Source organism: Perca flavescens, chromosome 8 (genome assembly GCF_004354835.1).
Source record: "Perca flavescens isolate YP-PL-M2 chromosome 8, PFLA_1.0, whole genome shotgun sequence".
In the NCBI taxonomy this organism is placed as follows: Eukaryota; Metazoa; Chordata; class Actinopteri; order Perciformes; family Percidae; genus Perca; species Perca flavescens.
The window spans coordinates 11,293,805-11,313,804 of record NC_041338.1 but is presented as its reverse complement, the minus strand read 5'-3'; the positions used below and the strand labels follow the sequence as shown (position 1 = coordinate 11,313,804).

General features: G+C 40.9%; 1 protein-coding gene across 2 annotated transcripts in view; it reads left to right on the top strand.

Annotated features, from left to right (window-relative positions):
* Nucleotides 1–20,000, top strand: part of ckap5 (cytoskeleton associated protein 5) — a 51,584-nt gene that overhangs the window by 24,809 nt on the left and 6,775 nt on the right. The window contains exons 20-37 of one of the 2 annotated variants that reach the window (XM_028584717.1): nucleotides 359–531; nucleotides 1,193–1,367; nucleotides 2,539–2,652; nucleotides 3,561–3,689; nucleotides 3,845–4,039; nucleotides 4,186–4,312; nucleotides 4,883–4,965; nucleotides 5,323–5,427; nucleotides 6,192–6,314; nucleotides 8,645–8,794; nucleotides 8,885–9,088; nucleotides 9,199–9,334; nucleotides 9,463–9,656; nucleotides 9,769–9,941; nucleotides 16,033–16,206; nucleotides 16,404–16,524; nucleotides 18,339–18,518; nucleotides 19,152–19,339. In XM_028584717.1, coding sequence (XP_028440518.1) covers nucleotides 359–531; nucleotides 1,193–1,367; nucleotides 2,539–2,652; nucleotides 3,561–3,689; nucleotides 3,845–4,039; nucleotides 4,186–4,312; nucleotides 4,883–4,965; nucleotides 5,323–5,427; nucleotides 6,192–6,314; nucleotides 8,645–8,794; nucleotides 8,885–9,088; nucleotides 9,199–9,334; nucleotides 9,463–9,656; nucleotides 9,769–9,941; nucleotides 16,033–16,206; nucleotides 16,404–16,524; nucleotides 18,339–18,518; nucleotides 19,152–19,339 — 2,744 coding nt within the window. The remainder of the gene's footprint in view (nucleotides 1–358; nucleotides 532–1,192; nucleotides 1,368–2,538; nucleotides 2,653–3,560; nucleotides 3,690–3,844; nucleotides 4,040–4,185; nucleotides 4,313–4,882; nucleotides 4,966–5,322; nucleotides 5,428–6,191; nucleotides 6,315–8,644; nucleotides 8,795–8,884; nucleotides 9,089–9,198; nucleotides 9,335–9,462; nucleotides 9,657–9,768; nucleotides 9,942–16,032; nucleotides 16,207–16,403; nucleotides 16,525–18,338; nucleotides 18,519–19,151; nucleotides 19,340–20,000) is intronic. The other variant, XM_028584718.1, reaches the window with a different exon arrangement.

Sequence of the window (20,000 nt, the reverse complement as noted above, 5' to 3'; positions counted from 1 at the left end):
AAGTTTAGCTGAACCTTTTAAGGTAAACAAAGATAATGCGGGCGCTCAAATATCTCAGCACAGACAAAATGTGTTATGTGTTTACTATATGTCTTATTATAAAGCTGCTACGCCTCCTGTCATCTATGGACGCACAAAGTTGAAGTATTCCTCTGCCTTGAAAGTTTATGAGGTAATGTTGGACGCTGACCTGAATGACTCCTGGGTACCATTGTCTCAACTTACATAGCATGAGTTCATAAGATTGAAATTCCACAACACTTACCAGTTGGTTATCCTGACAACGAGTAATGTGCGTGTAAATGAGACACGACAAAGGAAAATAAGACCTCTATTTGTATGTGTATCTCCCACACAGATGCAGGGCCAGTCTCCACCAGCTCCAATAAGATTTACCAAGAAGTCAGGGGCTGTGGATGAGGGTGATGAAGGAGAGGAGCAGGAAGAAGATGGAGGAGGCGGAGGAGGAGGAGGAGGAGGAGGAGGAGGAGGACAGGACATCATGGACCTACTGCCCAGAACAGATATTGGGTAACCAAACAGTCAACCTGCACAGATAAAACAAGGTTAAACTTCGATAAATGGCGCTTTCAGCCGGAGGTCTCTGTTTACCCTTCGGCAAAACTCTGCTGGGTGGCTCGCTTCAGCCAGTTGAAAATCAGCAACTTTTTTATTTCTCTTTAGCGTTTAGCTTAGTGCAGGGTCATTGCTACCATATGCAACACTGGCTTGGCTGCGTCATCCTCCCTCCACCCTCTCGTCCAAAAATCGTCATGTCTGGTTTAAAAAAAAAAAAAAACAAGACGGCCAACTTGTCAAACTCAAGGCTTCAAAATGGTTGTCCACAAAACAATGGGTGACGTCACTGATACTACATTTATTATTTTAGTCTATGGTGACGCCACTATTAGTACACTTGCACCTAAGATAGTTACGCATAAAAACATTTCAACAAAGAAAATCATTAGTAACGTGGTTCTCAATTGCTCGGTGCTTATTTAAGCTGGACCATTACAATAACTAAGTTTATTATACCGTTTATACTACTCACCGAGTATATGAACATTAACATTTTCTGTTTGTTTTACTCAAGTTGGAAGACAGTTTATTTTGCTTGCTGTTACATTCACTCTGAAATATAGTTCCTGTTTTCACTCCCTCTTGTTTGTCTCTCTTCCTTCCTGTCTTTTAGTGACAAGATTACATCTGATCTGGTGTCTAAAATTGGGGATAAGAACTGGAAAATCAGGAAGGAGGGTCTGGACGAGGCTGCAGCCATCATCTCAGAGGCCAAGTTCATTACAGCCAACATCGGAGACCTGCCTATGGCCCTGAAAGGACGACTCAGCGACTCCAACAAGATCCTGGTTAGTAAGAGAGCAGAGGCCTGTACTATGAAGCAAGATCAACGTGGCCTGGATTTATTCCAGTTAACTGGCTTCACTAACCCTAACAACAGCTTTCCCGCATAACCTGTGTCACGACGGTGGTTAACAACTAGTTCAAACAAACTTGGGTTTCCCAACCCAGCAACGTGCACGTTCACATAAAAGAGGCGGTGTTTGCACAGCATGACCAATCGCAAATCTCTACCAGTTTGCTCTTCTTATTTTACATAAGAAGAGCAAACTATGATTCTACATAAATATGAAGAACACAGACACGGTTTTACAGGCAAAACACAACACCGTCGCTGCTTCCTAAAACAGGATAGAAAGCTGGAAAAGAAATAGCCGGCGCTGTAAATCACAACGCTTATCAATAGCGCTTCCCCATAAGTCAGGCACAAGATCAGACCATAATTACGCTTGTGCTTTCCATAAACTGTCATTGCTTTAGGCTATTTCAGTTGCAACCCTGGCAGTGGGAAGCGATCGTGCAATTGAGCAAATAAAAAAATATAAAAACATAATTCAAACCGATGTGCACATTGGCAACACACGGCTCAAGAAGCCGACAAATACCCTATATGTAATTCCCTCCGCTGAAAATGTCTTTCATAAAAATATCAATTGGGGAATGTTAACAGGGTTGTATGTCTCTAAGTGTTGACTAAAAAAATAATTCCAAACCACGTGCGTGTGTCTTAGCTGCGCTCTCTGTCAACATGCAGAGAGGACGGATAAGCTTGCGCTTACGTGCTCTCAGGTACCAAAATTTGGCACTGTTTGGTTTTACGTGAGCCAATTCCGACGTGATTCGGTCGGTACCGGTAAAAGTACAGGGTTTGGTACCCAACACTAACAACAACTGACATTATATTGACATTTCTGTAAACCTATATTACTTTTTGCTTTATCTTATCCTATTTGAAATGATTTTGCTACATATAAATGCTACATTGTCAAACTTTTGTTTAGAGAACCGCAAAGTTGAAAGTAGCAAAATAGCAGCGCTTTGAATTGGCAAGTCAAATTTGGAGCAAAGCCAAAGTGATTGTGGTGGTTTTACTCTACAGAAGGATTTAAGAACTACTTTTCACAGTAATAGGATATTAAAATGTAATTTAAAAATGACCATTATGTTTGTGCTTTCCAGGTCCAGCAGGCCCTGACTCTCCTGCAGCAGTTGTCTACAGCCATGGGACCTGGACTCAAGCAGCATGTTAAAGCACTTGGAATCCCTATTGTCACTGTACTGGGAGACAGCAAGGTACTGGGCACATACACTTACATCAGAAACCCAAACACCCCACAGTAGGGCTGGGCGATATAGAGAAAATCAAATATCACGATATTTTTGACCAAATACCTCTATATATACCGGAACGATATTGTAGTGTTGACTATTGGTGCTTTCACAAAATATTTACACAATGAGATTTTTTTATAAATAATCATCAGCAATGTGGATATAATGACTAAGTTGGTAAAGGTAAATAATGGAATGTTTACAACAGTCTGGTAAGTTCAGAAAATGACATCACTTTACTGTAATGCAGCTGTAAAAGACAACACTTATGTCATATCACCATATTACAATATCCAAAATCTAAGACGATATCTAGTCTCGTATCACAATATTGATATAATATCGATATATTGCCCAGCTCTAACCCACAGTAACACACACGTGTTTCCACGTTCAACAGCAATTGCAATGTAGTATCTGCATCGAGCCCTTAACACCGAAATGAGCCCTTACAGCACTACAAACACCTTTTTTAATCATTTTTAAAATACTTTGCGCCAATCATTTCATGAAGTTACAGGAAAGTTTCAAATTGAGTTTGAAGAAAGAAACACGAAGATCCAAAAACCAGTGTGTGCGGGGGCACTAATTATGGCAGAACACTAAATGAAAGCAATTTTACACTTACAAATGAGAAATCTACGGCACAGGTAGAGCATATGGATACAGAATAAAGGAAGATGTCCATCTTAAAAAGTGTAATAACTATTGCATATTATATGCATTTTGAAAATGTACATACTGTATATGTTGAAAAGAGTACAATAAATCTGAAGAGGCGAGAGATGATGGAAACATATTGCTGTGGAGACACTGTCATGTCCCTGACTGTGTGGTGATGATGGACATGCTTCTCTGTTCCTCTGCAGCCTAATGTAAGGGCGGCTGCCATGACCACTCTCCAGGCCTGGGTGGAGCAGACTGGGATGAAGGAGTGGCTGGAAGGAGAAGACTTGTCAGAGGAGCTCAAAAAAGAGAATCCTTTCCTAAGACAGGAGGTACACAGAGATACATATACTCTTCACGGTCTTGTTCGTGGTGGAAAATGTGGTCATTCCTGAAAAGAGCCATACACATTCCTGAGCAAAATCATAGTACACACAATGCAAATCAGAGACGCGTGTTTTCCCATAACACTCTCTTCATCACACAGCTTCTAGGCTGGTTAGCAGAGAAGCTGCCAACCCTGAGGACAGTCCCTGGGGACCTGATGCTGTGTGTCCCTCATCTCTACGCCTGTCTGGAGGACAGAAACGGAGATGTGAGGAAGAAAGCTCAGGATGCCCTGCCTACCTTCATGATGCACCTGGGCTACGACAAGATGGAAAAGGCGGCTGGGAAACTCAAAGTACTGAACCGATTTTTACATTGTGCTTTTGGCTAGCAAAGAGCACATACATTTTAATAGATATTTTCAATGCCTGACCCCAGGCAGTGATTCATAGCGGACTCTTGTCTGCAATAATTAATGTCTCTCTCCCCATCTCCCTGCAGTCTGCCTCTAAGGATCAGGTGTTAGCTATGTTGGAAAAGGCCAGAGCTGTGATGCCAGCTAAACCCGCTGCTCCGGCCAAAACTGGAGGGGGAAAAGGCTCTGCAGAGCCAAGCAGAGCTGCTTCAGGTTCGTATGACTTTAGAATGATTGATTTTTAGACAAATTATTACAACCACTCTTACCCATTAAGGCAGATGTGCTACTGTGTGGTAGTTTTACACATACTATAAAGTGGGGCTGGGTCTGATGTCTAATGAAATTTTGGATCTGGTTCCCATTTGGCAGAATAACTGTAATCGCTAAACTTCAACAAAACCCATCCTTTAATCTGATCTTTTCAAATTAAAAATAGCCAGGTCAGTGTACAAAGCATTCAGGTTAAATTCGCAAGTGTCTTATATTCAGCTGCTGGTGACTAACTGTAGCTTTATTCATGGCTTATCCTGTTCACATGGGCAAACCTCTGTACACCAAATTGCACCTGTTGGTATAGCCAGTGCCTTGCATCGTAGCTTAGTGTGTGAATAGGTGAATGAGAGCCAAGTTGTAAAGCGCCATATATAACTGCAGCCATTTACAATGCAAAAAATAATGCAAATGTAGTAAGTGTGATGTTTTGATAATCTCCTCAGTAATTATATGAATATATTGTATTCATACACAAAATTTGACACATGCATCTCATCTCCTCTGCAGCCTCCAGGCAGCCAGCTAGTGAGGACTTTGTTGACAACAAACCTGACGTTAAGAAGGTCCGGGGAGGAGTGGCCGGAAAGAAGGTAGGTCTTTCTGGATCAACAAATGGCCGTCTAGCCAAAGTAGAACTGGATTTAGGGTGTGATCAGACCAGATTTTGCTCCCCATTTACTTCAACAATGAAAGGAGAAAGACTTACTCAGTTTTGGAAGTCCAGTCTGACCCCAGAGTATATGTACTATTTTATTTTTTTTTGGGAAATAGTCACACATTCACCATTTGCACTTCCGTTGATGACACTGTAAGTGGTTGTGCATATTAGACATGAACATTTTACATTATTTTTCTTTCTTTTTTTATTTTTTTTTTGTCTATGAGCACCATTTGGTCATCTCATGACCGTGAAATTAAAATATCATGTGGTTTTTCTACTCAACCAGCCTCCCTCCCCTCCCGAGGAACCTGCCCCTTCCTCCAAGGACAAGGACAGTATTGCTAGTAAAAAGCTCCCCAGCAAAGGGAAGGCTGCTGCTAGCAGTCAACAGGTAGATGTGTTGCAGGTGTCCTTGTAATGAAACGCAGTTCAGAATGTCTTTACATTTCATCTCTACATGCTGCTACTTATTAAAGCCAGCTGTGGGCTCTAGAGTACACAAGTAGCGCAGCCGTGGTCAGAGTTTCTCAGCGGACACTTGTTAGCCTGACAGATGTTAAACCCTGTCCAGCTTCTCTCTGCCTTGACCCAGTCGGATCTTGGCTCAGTCTAATCCTGTGTCTCTCTAATCACTAATACTGTCACTGAACATGTACAACTGTTTAATCAATGCACATAGGCTTGCAGTTGTTGGGTGCAATTGGAGCCTAAATCTGTTTTCTTAAGGCTTTTAACATTTAAAAATGTGCTGAAAAATGAGAAGTCAAAAAGTACATGCATGCCATGCTTACAAAAATGAAGCGCAAAGCGAGAGGTCACTTGAAGGTTTCCACTGCACGAATGTGTGTTTCTGAATGTGTGTCTTGTGTTTGGGAATGGTGTCACGTCAGTGTTTCCGCACTCTGTTTTGTGTTAACCTGCACTGAGATCTTTTCAGCATAACGCCCCTTTGTCTCCGGTTTCAACTCTGTCTGTCACCTACACGCACTTATTATTATTATTATTATTATTATTATTATTATAATATCCAAATAAGACACAAAAAGCCCATGAGTAAACCTTATTACACACAATCCTAAGTACGGTACACATCCATGGACAGAGCACATTGGTTCACTCACTCTCCCTCACACTGTGATGTTGCCTCCCTCTCAGGGTGCAGCTGGCAAGAAGCCTGCAGCCAAAAGCCAGAAGGATGATGAAGATAGGTCCGGGCCAATCTTCATCCTCATCGCCAATGCTAAGGAACAGAGGGTCAAGGACGAGAAGCAACTCAAGGTATCTGACTGGCTGAAAAACATGTCAGGATGATGATCCCAGTGGCTCAGTATATCTGAGAGGTTAACTGGAACTGGAGTAGACATAATTTGTTCCTTTGGGTATTAGCTTATTGTTAATGCTGTAACATAGTTTTTACTCTGCTAACTAACAGGAAAACAATCCATTATGGTAAAGGGAAATACTGATTAAATGAAACCACACAAAAGTCTTTGGCCACAGCTTGTATTACCATACTTATTGCCGGTATTCAACCAACTTTGTTATCACAGTAATGTTGGTTGTATGTGATCTAGCTTTCCATCTATCTTACCAGTGCCCAGACCTCTCTACTCAGGCCAGGCCAGCAGAACAACCACCAAATGACGCGTATAACGCAAAACGTGTTGCTTGAATTACAGACTGCACTTTCGCATACGGACACAAAGAGTATGAAAGCGGATCGAGAGAGACAGCCGCCCCTCTCTCTCTTTCTTAAACTCAGACCGAACCCAAAATAAAATGTAAAACTAGACAGTGCTGATACAAACGAATATAAACCAAGATTCACTTACTGTATTATTTCTTGCCTAAAATGTTTTCAGAAACATATTTTAGTGTACGGTTTGCCTGAAATAGGATAGGTTGTAAACAGGAAGTGGGCGCCATAGTGTTTCCTGTATTGAGAAAACCGAGGCTGTTACTGCACTGTCTATTTCTTGCCTAAAATGCTTTCAGAAACCGATTTCAGCTTAGCGTGTAACTGTCATACACAATTGTGTGTTACCAGCTGGCAGGCATTCTCTCGATACAGACGAGCTTGACATGCTTCATTATGTCACCCACCATCGGGATACCCTTTTAAGCCAAAGGGAATATCACGGCCCCTTTTCTGTTTTTCTCTATTCGTGTAGCTTCAATTGTTTGCCCATTTTCCTGCATAGACAGCCCAGTTATATAAAAATGTGAAAGGACTCTCTTCCCAGCAGTAGAATACTTCTTTAACAAGGCACAGTCAATACACAGTGTGCACTGAAAAATCTACATATTACACTATTGTGCTCAGAAAAATTTGTCTTTCTCCTGACAGAACCATATGCACTCACTTGCCAGTTTATTTGGTATACTTAGCTTTAACCAATACAAAATCCCTGCAATAAATCCTACCTTCATGAAGTTCTTGATCTGTTTTTAGAGAGCAGTTGATTCGACTTCATGGTCATTTTGGAGAGTGTAGTGTAGTTTTGTGGTGCTGTTGAATTGTTAGAGTGAGAGGTGTTCCTATATTTAGTTCACCTTTTAATGAAGTGACATGTTTTGGTCACATGGGCATCTGCACTGGTGCTGAATGTTAGCAAAGTCCGCTAAAGTACTTTTTAACCAGACATCAGTACAAACTCCTCTACTGCCGGTTCAGTGTGACTGACTCCTCAGCTGATTGAGAGGTGAGCAGAAACCTGGCATGTAGGATGCTTTAGGAGTTTAGTGTGAGGCGGGTGCTCTGCAGCTGTAACTGGGCGGTGGCCATTAATAATATATTTCTCATAATTGTTGGTAATGTGTATTGATGAGAAATAAATCAGTAATAATGTTGGGTGTTATTAAAATACAAAATATCTATCAATTAACAAGAAAACAGGAACCCCAATCATACCACAAATTACCAACCCAGTGTGGATTTGACAGTAGGCACGCCCCCTTCCTGGAAAGTCAAAAAGTCGTCCTAAATTGGGAACTTGGTCGACTTACTGAAGTTTTCTATTAGGGCTGCACAATATATTGTGTTTTTTATTTTATTTTATTTTTTTTATCGTAATAGCAATATCAACTATGACTATATGTCGCGAAAGGCTGCGACATATCGCAAAAGATGCTGAGATTTTTTTTGTGTTGAAAGAAAATATCAGCAGAAAACTGCACTTTAAAATGTAACGATGATTCATTTTTTAGTGCTACCTTTTATATTCAATTCAATGTTCAATAAAAGAAAGTTGGAAATTTATTTCATTTGAAACAGATTCTAAACAAATATGACATTATGTTGATTGTGCCACTATGAATTGGCGCATATAAGACAATAAAGTGACCGTGTGCAATAATGCGTGAAATTATTTCATTTCATTTGTTTTAAATTCAACAAGCAAGTTGTATTTTAGCATAATACTGAAAGCAGCAGAAGTTAGCACACTTTAATATCTGTTTATTTATCGCAAGTAATATTGTTATCGCAATATTCAACAACGTTGTCGCATATCGCACATTTTCCTCATATCGTGCAGCCCTATTGTCTATCATACAGAACTCCCCAGAAATACTGTTGACTTCAATTTGACTAAATGTTTCTTTTGTAGATTTTGAAATGGAACTTCACCACCCCTCGAGATGAATATTTGGAGCAGCTGAAAACTCAGATGTCCACCTGCTTTGCCAAGTGGCTGCAGGATGAGCTCTTTCACTTTGACTTCCAGAGACACGTCAAGGCTATAGGAGTCATGATTGAGGTAGTGGTTGGTCTAAAACTCCAAATTGCGAATTAGGAGTAGGCTTGTTTCGTTATCAAAAAGTCTGATTGTGTGTTTTGGGTTTGACAGCGGTTGGAGAGTGAGAGCGACGCCACCATTGGCTGTCTGGACCTGATTCTGAAGTGGTTCACCCTGCGGTTCTTTGACACCAACACCACAGTCCTGATGAAGGTGCTGGAGTATCTAAAGCTCCTGTTTGCCATGCTGAACAGAGAGAACTACCATTTGACTGAGTACGAGGCCAACTCCTTTGTCCCCTACCTCATACTCAAGGTGAGTGCGCATTACACTCAGAATGATTTAAAAAAGACCACTGTAAAGTTTTTTTTTTTTTTTTTTTTTTTTTTTTTTAAGCTCACAGTTTCTCCTCTTATCTTCTTTAGGTTGGAGAGCCAAAGGATGTGGTTCGCAAAGATGTTCGGGCCATACTGACCATGCTGTGTAAGGTTTACCCAGCATCCAAGGTCTTCCCCTTCCTCATGGATGGAACCAAGTCCAAGAACTCGAAACAAAGAGCTGGTAGGTATCTACGGACCGCGAGCCAACTGCCATAAGCTGCACCAATCTCTGTCCAAACCGTATTGGAAGACAATTATTGTTGTGTTGGTGATAAACATTATTTCTGTGGTTTCATTCCCTTTCCTCAGAATGTCTGGAGGAGTTGGGTTGTTTGATAGAGGGCTATGGAATGAATGTATGTCAGCCGACTCCAGCTAAATCTCTGAAGGAGATTGCCATTCACATCGGTGACAGAGACACATCTGTCCGCAACGCTGCCCTGAACACTGTGGTGGCGGTCTACAACGTCTGTGGGGACCAAGTCTACAAACTAATAGGAAATGTAAGATAGAGATGATATCATTGTCATGCTTCGTAGGGTTTCCTAAGCCTAGACCCCCCCTCCCCCAAAACATATTCTTTAGAATTTTAACATTATTCCCCAACTTTTCTAGTTGTCGGAGAAAGACATGAGCATGCTGGAGGAGAGAATCAAGCGTTCAGCCAAGAAGACTATTGCAGCTCCTGCCAAGCCGAGTGCAACAGAGCGGTCTCAGAAAGAGCACCCAACTAACCCCAACGCCACATTCCTCCGCAAGCCTTTACAGGACGACCCCAACAAACTCAAGTAGGTCCCCTGTGACTCAGGGCTTCTGGGTATGTTAACTTTAGCTGAATGAAAAACTAGTGAGTAAGCCAATAATACTTGCTCACCACAAAATGAATCCTAGTGAAGAACTAAAATTCAGTGCATGAGCGATGCGTTAATTTCCAAAGAACATGGTTGAAAATATGTCAGTTGGATTCTAAATGGATACAATAGATCAACATAATTAATTCACTACACGAGGCAGGGTTTCAGTTATCCAGTAATTGCAGTTTCTTGACCAGGAACCTCTGTTGAAGTCCGACATCTTTACATCTTTGTTTGTTTTTAAAGATTTTTATTAAAAATAGTCCTATACCAAATATATTGAACTCAACTCGTTGAGTCATGGCGGTCTGCGGTAGGTTGGCTTGAAAAGACCCTGGCCGGGGTGAAGGTGGTTGCGGCTCTGGCCCTGAGATTTACAGCACCCCTCACCCTGGGCCTTGGAGCCTCCCGGGGCCGTGGACTTGGTGCGACCCCTCTCCCTGCGGTACTCATTATTTATAGTGTTATTATGCATGCAAGCCAATAATGGGACTTTTTTCATGTGGAGGATAACATAAGCAAAAGTAGCCTACTTTTTAATTTCGTAATGCTGCTTTAAGTTCTGGATCTTATTTACTTTTGTCACGTTTTTATTGTTGTTTTTTATTATTGTAAAAGATGGATGTTCTGTCAATCTATTTAGCCACATTTAAAGTGATAAAATCATTTCTCCAGTAAGTGCAAAGCAATCTTTCTAAACGGTCATCTGACCGGTTACAACTGTTGTCACAGTACCTTTTTTATAAAAGACATTTGCTCTTCTACACTCCTTTTTTTATGTTTATATTACAACATTCAATCATAATTAGGCATAATTAGGTTTTTAGACATTAATCAATACAAAAAGACTTCTTCAAAGTGAAAACACGTCTTTGTAAGCACATTGCCATCAGTTTTTGTAACCCATCAAGGCAGTTGTTGGATTGAACTGTCAACTTCCAACCAACATACACTGCACCAACTAGGTGGTTGAAGAAAACAACTTGGTCCACAGTCTGTTTTATTTTAAAAGACCAGTGTCTTACACTGCTGAGTACATTTTTCTTTTACAGGCAGAAGACCGTAGCATGCCTGCAAATTAAGTTAACTTTTTCCAAATGAAAAGTCTTGTTGTACTGTAGTGAGACATGGAAATGTCTTGAATGTACTTAAACACAACTTTTCCAGCAGTTTTTCATAAGCATGTTATCCATTGTATCAACAAACATAACATACTTCTATAGCTGAGGACTGTAGTTAGATTCATGCCATACATCTTTTGAATGTTTTGTGTTCTGCTTGCAACTAATCGGTCATTCTCTTCTTGTGTTTTGGTCATTGCATGTTGGGTTGCTCTCACAGATACTTATTTTAAGGAAAATTGGCACAAAAAAAACCTGTCCACTGTGTCTGTGAAACCAACCTCGGTGTGTATGCGTCCTTGGCTGGCTGGTGGGCCGGCTGCCAGTCTGTCTCTTAACCCGTTTCTTTCTTCCTGTGTGATTTCCTCTGCTCTCTGCTCTGCCTACCTTCTGTTCCGGAACAGATTAATGTATCGCACTTATAGGATGTGAGTACCTCTTCCGCCTCCTCGTCCCTCTTTTCTACGTGTTGTTATTGTTAAAACTCCCCTCTGAATGCAATCTAAAACTCATCATTCATAAGACTAATGAACAGACGTTTGCTGTGACATTTGAGTATTAGTCGTGCTTCTTCACATGGTTGGGAATAAGGATCAATTCTTGCTCCCCTCTGTCACATGGTAGGTAAAGCACCTGACTATTGTTCAAAATGTCCTGCTCTCACTTTTAAATGTGGTGCATTCGTCTTCCCCAGTCACTCCTTTTGTCTTACTTATGAATGTTGTGTATACTGTACCTGGAATCAAACTGTCCTCTGCTTAGTCTTATGCAATTTTGCCAGCTGCAAATACACGGAAAGTTTGTATTCTTAAAAAAAAAAAGTCTGCTGTTTTGACAGTTGCAAATACAACCTGTCACTGGCCACATATTTTTTTATTTATTTATTTTTTTTATACCCTTTTTTGTAATCAACAATTTAGGTTGGTTCTATGGTGGGAAATCTGTATTTACGAAACAAAAAGACATTGGTAATGAGCCTTTCCTATCAATCAAATATTCTTAGAAATCTCAGTAACCAATCGTGATGGGTCACTATGCACCTAGTCTATATCCTCGACATTCCACTTCTGGGATTGATCAGGTGCCGCAGGAAATTCCGCCGGATGCATGTATTTTGGCCGATGTCCATTTCCTTCCTTTGTTTTGGAATTTTAAACTGCGGTGGATTTATGAGAACTATGGTTGATAGGGGTGTGCAAAAAAATCGATTCACATTCATATCACGATTCAAGCTCTACCGATGAATCATCAAAATCGATTCATAGAATTCCAAAAATCGCTTATTTAAAAATATATATATATTGCATGGGAAAAGGAACTACATTTACATACCGTGAATCGGTTTTTTAATCGAGAATCTTTTTTGAATTGAAAGACGATTTTTGAATCAAATCTTGAGCCTAAAAATCAATATCGAAAATGTGACATTTTCTGAATCGTGCACCCCCTAATGGTTGACTGCTTCTCAGATCTCTGCAAGGTATATTGAGACAGCTAGGTAGACCATCTGTCCAATCTGAGTTTTCTCGGTTATGACTAAAACAACTTTTGAACGTACACGTTCCACCAAAACAAGTTCCTTCCCGACGCTATTTTACAGCGGCTCCGTGCAGAGTTGAGCGCTGCCCATGATGATTGTGATTGGTTTAAACGAATGCCAATAAAGCAGAGCACGTTTTTCTCCAATCCCGGAATGCGGTGTGGACTAGCCAGACCCTCCTCCGCTCCGCAACTGTGGATGGTCTGATAAAGCAAGACTACTATGCACCCAACTAGATTCACAGCGAGGCATATACATAGCCTTTGGTCCATCTAAAAACATAGCATTTTATTTATTTATTATGTGGTTTTTTTCTTCCAAGTTAAGTCCTTTTTAGTAGAGATGTGCAGGTAGGGCTGGGCAATATGGAGAAAATCAAATGTCCCATTATTTTTAACAAATATCTTGATTTTGATATTGTAGGGTTGACTATGATTTTTGATAATCATCAATAATGTGGATATAATGACTAAGTTGGTAAAGGCAAATAATAGAACCGTTTGGGAAGTTCAGAAAATTACATCCCTTTCATAAATGCTACAACTGTAATGCAGCCTCTAAAACCAGGAAAATATAACCCTTACGGTATGCCACAGCACAATACTATGATATCCAAAATCTAAGACGATATCTAGTCTCATGTCAAGATATCAATATGTTGATATATTGCCCAGCCTTATGTACAGGTATACCTGTCTTACTATACTGTAGTGAAACATTCTAATAGTAACCCCACCTCCAACTACTTCTATTACTGTCATTACCGTGATTCTCCAGCCTTCTTTTTCAGCAGTTTTACTTTGATTAGCCTTAACGGAGCACCTTTTTACAAATCAAACGGAGACTGTGTCGCTGCAGGGCCAGAAAACCAGGCTCATTGTCTGTCTGGCTCTAGCAACTTTGGCCATGACTCACTATGCTAACATTAGCTAGTTAACCTACTGAAGCGTGGCTAGTTTATGGGTGTCACTGTCAACATTCAGTGAGAGCAAGCATGCATTTGACATGACTAGGACTGGCCGGATATCCCTCATCTTCCGCTTTCTTTGTGTTGGCATTCTAAACTCTGGTCAATTCGGGGAAACCTCCTCCGAGCTAGAACAGACAATCAAATTATATTTATCTTTTTTTTTTTTTTGTTGAGCAAAATTCTCATCACACACTCGACAGCCATTTTAATTCCAGAGCTCACCTCTCTACGTGCATGTGTTCCACCAGAACAAGTTCCTTCCCGAGGCTATTTTGCAGAGTCACCATACCTGCATCTGGTACTTTGTCATCACACACAAGATGATTGTGATTGGTTTAAAGAAATGCCAATAAATAATTTTTTCATCCCGGAATGCTGTGTGGACTAGCCAGACCCTCCTCCCCAGCGCTGTGGAGGTCTGGCATGGAGAGACTAATGCATTGCCAATGCCACTATCAGCATATGGTTGTTATACGTTCTGTCCACTAGAGGGATTTCCAACATTAGCCTAAAAGGCTCAACTACATCATGGTGCATTGCAATTCCAGCACACCGCTTTGTTCACATTTATTTTGAAACCACGAGCACACCGCAACAAACCCAAATCAACAAAGAACCCTGTTATGAAACATTATCTAACAAGTGTAGGTTAAAAGTGCATTGTTAGCACACTGATGGCATGTTTGAAAGAACAACCAACACGATATATATCATAAACTGAGTAACATTAGTGTTAGCCACTATGCTAACAGCATTGATAGCTTTGCCTGTGACTACTTTTTTAGCGAGTTATTGGCAAACTATTTCTTGAAGATTGTCTCATAAATGACAATAAAGCTATTAGAAGTTTATAACCCCCTTTACCATTAGCTGTCACCATGAAGCTCCCAGTTGAGCTCTTATAACTCACCATCCAGTTAAAAAACAAGAACTGACTAATTAATTAATGATAACATAATTAACGTTTTCATATTTTTATTTATTTTTAATAACTCACCGATTTCAAATTATATTCAGGCTTAAAGTTCTGCATGGGGGGCGCCTGAGTAGCTCACCTGGTTGAGCGTGCGCCTCATGTACAGAGGCTCAGTCCTTAGCTCAGTGGCCGTGGGTTCGATTCCACCCCCATGTCATTCCCCCTCTCTCTTCCCCTTTCCCATCTTCAGCTGTCCTAATGTAATAAAAGCCTAAAATGCCCCCAAAAAATAATGTTGAAAAAAAGTTCTGCATGGTTGATCCTGACGCAGAGGGGACTTGTTGTATAGCGAGCTGCCCGGGCAGCTGGCAGGAAGGAGCTCCTGTAGCGATCCTTGTCACAGCGGAGCTGGATTAGTCTCTGACTGAAAGTGCTGTGTGACAAGCAGGTCTCTAAGAGGATGTGTGGTGTTTTTTCTGTGATGCACAACCATTTGTACAGCATCGTCTTCTCCACCACCAACTCAAATGAACTTCAAAGACTGTGCATGCGTGGCATTGCAGTGTTACTGAATACCAAATAATTTTGTGCTATAATCAGTCTGACAGTTGTATACAATATGACTGATAAGGTAGACTGTTCCATGCAGCTAAAAGAGAAGAAAGGGGCAGAAAAACAGCAACGTGGCGGCTTCCTTTGCCATTCCTTTCCTTCCTTTGTCAGTGGGATATTGAGAGCGACATAGAGCTGGTAGTCCGAGCTAACCAGTCATGAACAGCTACTGTTAGACTCTCTGTGTTTCTGCTGGAAGGACAGAGCATCTGGTAGAGCTTTGAAAGTCCCTAGTTTGTATTTCCCTTTTTAGAGAAAGTGTGTGTATACAGTATGTAGATATATATGTATATGTTAACACCTCCAGAGTCCTGGCAACCACGTCATGGTTGGGGAGGGGCGAGAGAATTTGCCTGAACTTTTAATTTAATTGTGTAATTTATAATCTCAAAAAGCTTGTGTTATGTTAAATCTTGCTTTTTTAGAGTTTCCCCCTCCTTTCTAAAGGATACAACTGCTTAATGTTGGTTTCAGATCAGTGCTGATCAGCTCCAGTCCTAACAGTCCAACTATAATTTGGATAGGTCAGGCTATTCATTCAAACATATATTTTCATCCAAATGTTTGACTATTTTGAAGTTGTTTTAATTGTATAATGATGGGGGGGGTTTACCTAAAAAGGGGAAATCGTGCTTTTTAACAATTTAATTGTTTATAAAAGGGTTATGTCATGTTAAAGTCACTGATTGTAAGTCAAACATTTTTATTCTCCTTATTGACCTGAATACATCCACATTAGACTTAACTGGATACATCCAAATACTGTCATGGATTCTCAAAGTAATAACAAGTCAGTCAGGACTGGAACTAAAAGGCACTGATCGATAATACACTGGACTAAATATACTGTCCTGTCCACTCCCCAGCCAAGCCCGTCAGAACGCCCAGCACAGCGAGTCCTCCCACCCGTCCATCCCCAAGGAGTTTCAGCTGGACCTGGACATGATTGAAATGGACCAGAACAGAGTGTGTGAGCTGCCGGACCTCGTCCAACACAAGCTGGACGAACTGCTGGAGCCCATCATGATCCCTGAACCCAAGTAAACACACGCCGAACCACAACCAGACTAACAAAATCCAGCACACACTGAAGCATTTGCCTTGTGTAGAATTGCGTTGTGTTGATTGACCAATGAAGCATCTTTCTTTCTTGCGTATGCAGTCGAAGATAGAAAGTTAAACAAAAAAGACAAGCAGCATTAATCACTAAAGGAAATGTCTGTTTTTGTGTTCAAAGGATGCGTGCAATCTCTCCACACTTTGATGACCTCCACAACAGCACGTCCTCCACCATCAACTTTGTCATCTCTCAGGTGGCTAGTGGTGACATTAACAACAGTATACAGGCACTGGCACAGGTATGAAAACGTGACCACAACGAGTGCATCTGTGACATCACTGATGAAGGGTTGGATTTGCGTTAACTGCTCGCTGCCGTTATGGCGGTTGCTAGAGCTAGTTCCCCTGAACACACTGTAAAAAAACGCGGTCTCTGAAGACAGCTCAGGCTCCACAAACGGCAACAAAAACAAACTGCACCAACCTGGGGCAGCTAGCGGATAGTGAGGAGATGTTTGCTGTTTGTGTGACAAAAAATGTCGTAGCCTAAAAAACGTGTCCCATCACTTAGAGCACCTTTGAGATATGTTTGAGGTCATTTAGAAACTGTGACTCTAAACTTTATTACCTGAGAGCAGAGCACTGACAAGATTATTTTCCAAATGTAAAATGCCTCTCGTGAATTTTTTGTTCAAGCACTTCATGTTTAAAAACTTAAGAAAATGTAAAATTATAGTGTGGTTAAAACTTAATACATGATTTACTGCTAATATGTGAGAAATGTACACAACGTTACTTGTTAACAGTAATTCAGTATAACTACGGACTTGAGGACACGGAAGTTGTCTGTTGTCTTCTCGCTAGCTTGAGTGTTGAGATGAATGTAAAAAAAAAATGCAAAAAATGTCCGTCATGTTCAAGTTTGTTCACTTTCTTTTTTTTTAAAACTGCAGCCTATAGAGCAGTAAAATGTTCACAGTTAAAGACGAGCGCTTTTGGTCGTCATTCGGAGCCACTATGCTACAATGCCCAACCCTGTACATATCTTGGTCACAATTCTTTGATAACCACATTTAATTGATACTTAATAGTTTTCTTTCTTTTAACTTCCAATTATCTGTTTGTTGGTCTCAAATATCCAGTATTGTTGGGCCCTTATCAGTAGGGTTGGGTACCGAACTCTGTACTTTTTAGGGTACTGACCGAATTACCGCGATGCTATCAAGGACAAAATTTGGCACAATCGGTGCCAAATTTTGGTACCTGAGAAGAGCGTAAGCGCAAGCTTCTCTGTCTTCTCTGCCTTTTTGACAGAGAGCGGGCCTCAGCTCCGACACACAGGGTGTGATGGGTCTTTAGCAGTAGAAAGGTGAAGTCAAAGTATCCCGGTTATATGGGTGCTGCCATCTTGTAATTTTGGAGCCAGAGTCTGCACAGTAGTGATCGGTTAGTGGAGGTGCGGTATCAAAGTCCTGCCCATACACCCGCCCCACCAATCGCTAGTCAATCATGACATTTTGCCCCATTTTTATAGCATCAAATAACTAATAAAAACCAAAACTCAGAAACTTGAATATGTGAACTTGAAAGCTTGATATTAAAGCACTTGAACAAACATCAGATAAGGAATACCTAAAATGACAGAAACCATCTTGGGTAAAATTTTATTTGAAGTGTACTTTTTTAGTCCCATCCGCTAACATTGAGGTGCGTGGTATATATGACCTATACTGCAGCCATATACTCTTACCAGAGGTGACAGGACTAAGACTAAATTAAAAAAGTAGCTGACAAAATTAAGAGAGAAAACATTTTGACTAAAGGTTGACTAAAATGCAATGCCTTTTCGTTGACTAAAACTGGACTGAAACTATAAAGGATAAAAACGACTAAAATGCAGTTAAGCAGGCCGGACAGCTAAAGAATGAGCTGACACTCACGATAAAGCTCCGTAAAGCCAAGGGGAGCATCAGAATGATAACTGTCTGTATGTTCATCACTACAAGTGACCATGTTCTTATTGTCACATTATTATATAAATATGTTAAATATAAAAATATCCATATATCGCTTCTTTGAGGTGAGATCAAAGTGTGTGTTTTTGTCCCCGCAGATCGACGAGGTGTTGCGGCAGGAGGACAAAGCAGAAGTCATGTCTGGACACATCGATCAGTTTCTCATCGCTACCTTTATGCAGCTGAGGCTCATCTACAGCACGCACATGGCTGACGACCGGCTGGACAAGAGAGACATCATCAAACTATACAGCTGCATCATAGGAAACATGCTATCTGTGAGTCACTGCCTGCCGCTACTCTGCTACATACGCTAACGTGATATGTCGGTAACGGCAATAAAATGACGCCAGCGCGGCTGTAGTTTCCAGAGCGAGTGCTCCGCAAACTGTCGCAGCGCGTGGTCACGCACCTCTGAATCATTTTTGGAACTACGCGCGCTGCGCTTTCAATTCAACACGGTCGGCTGGGAAGAGCAGGTTTGTCTGTCCAAACATCTGTATGATTCTTCATGTACCAGGTGACTGCGGGGTCTTGAAATGTCTAAAATTTCAAAATTCTAATTTAAGGCCTTAAAAAGTCTTAAATTTAGTGGAGTATTGTGTAAATCATTTTAAAATGGTCGTAATTTTCTACTTCTATGCAACGCTACCTCTAATGCTCATTGACATGCTGCCGCAGCGCATTACGACTACAAATGAGACCAACATGCAACTTATATTGCGGCCAATCAGCTTTCGTGTTATTATTGCGAGACTCTTTCGGATTGTACCACAGACATAAAACAGATTTTATCCTTCAGCTATGGGGAAGTGCAAGTTAAGCGATACTGGGCTGGAAGAAAAGACAAAAAAAAAAACATTTCAGACAATGATGAGACACTAACGTCTTTCCTCCTCCCTTTCTATTAGTTGTTCTCTATGGAGTCCTTGGCCAGAGAGGCATCTATGGGCGTGTTGAAGGACCTAATGCACGGTTTGATAACACTGATGCTGGATGCCAGAGTGGAGGACATAGAAGATGGACAGCAGGTCATCAGATCCGTCAACATGCTGGTAACCAGAGTGCTGGAGAAGTCTGACCAGACCAACGTGATCAGGTTAGTTCACATCGAAATCACGTTACCTATTCCAAAAGGCCAGTACTGTATTTCATGTATTTATTCAATACTGCTGGATCTGTAGGACACCTTTAACCCAGTTGACTCTGACATAATGATTGGATTTCACACAAATATGTATATTGAAGAAAGAATTGGCTCTGCAAATGTTTAAGTAAGTCTTTAAATCCTGCATCGTTACTAACAGGCAGGCGCATTGCTTCATATCTTGGCATATCTCACCTGTGTCTCATCACTGTTTATTGCGTTACCCGTGTGCATGTGTGCCCTCGTGTGTGCGCACGCTAAACTAAACCTGGACCCAATCATAGAAGAAGAGAAAAAATAATCTTTTTTTCGCCACTAGAGGTCAGAAAAGCCACTGGTAGCCTTAAATTTCTAAAACAGCGGCTTTTATTTACCACAACTTCTGAGAGACCCAGGCCTGTATTTGAATTGGGCTTAATATAGAGAGAGGCCTTTTTAATCCTTCTTCTTTTTGTAAATAGTTTATGTAGTTTGATGTAGCAACCCTGTTCATGAGCCCTGCACAGGCTGTCTCTTTTCACCACTGTCCCGAAAAACAAATTTAAACTATCCCAAAGTGTATGTAAACCGTCCCAAAATCAAGGTCTTGTTTCTTTACTTTATTATCATCAAA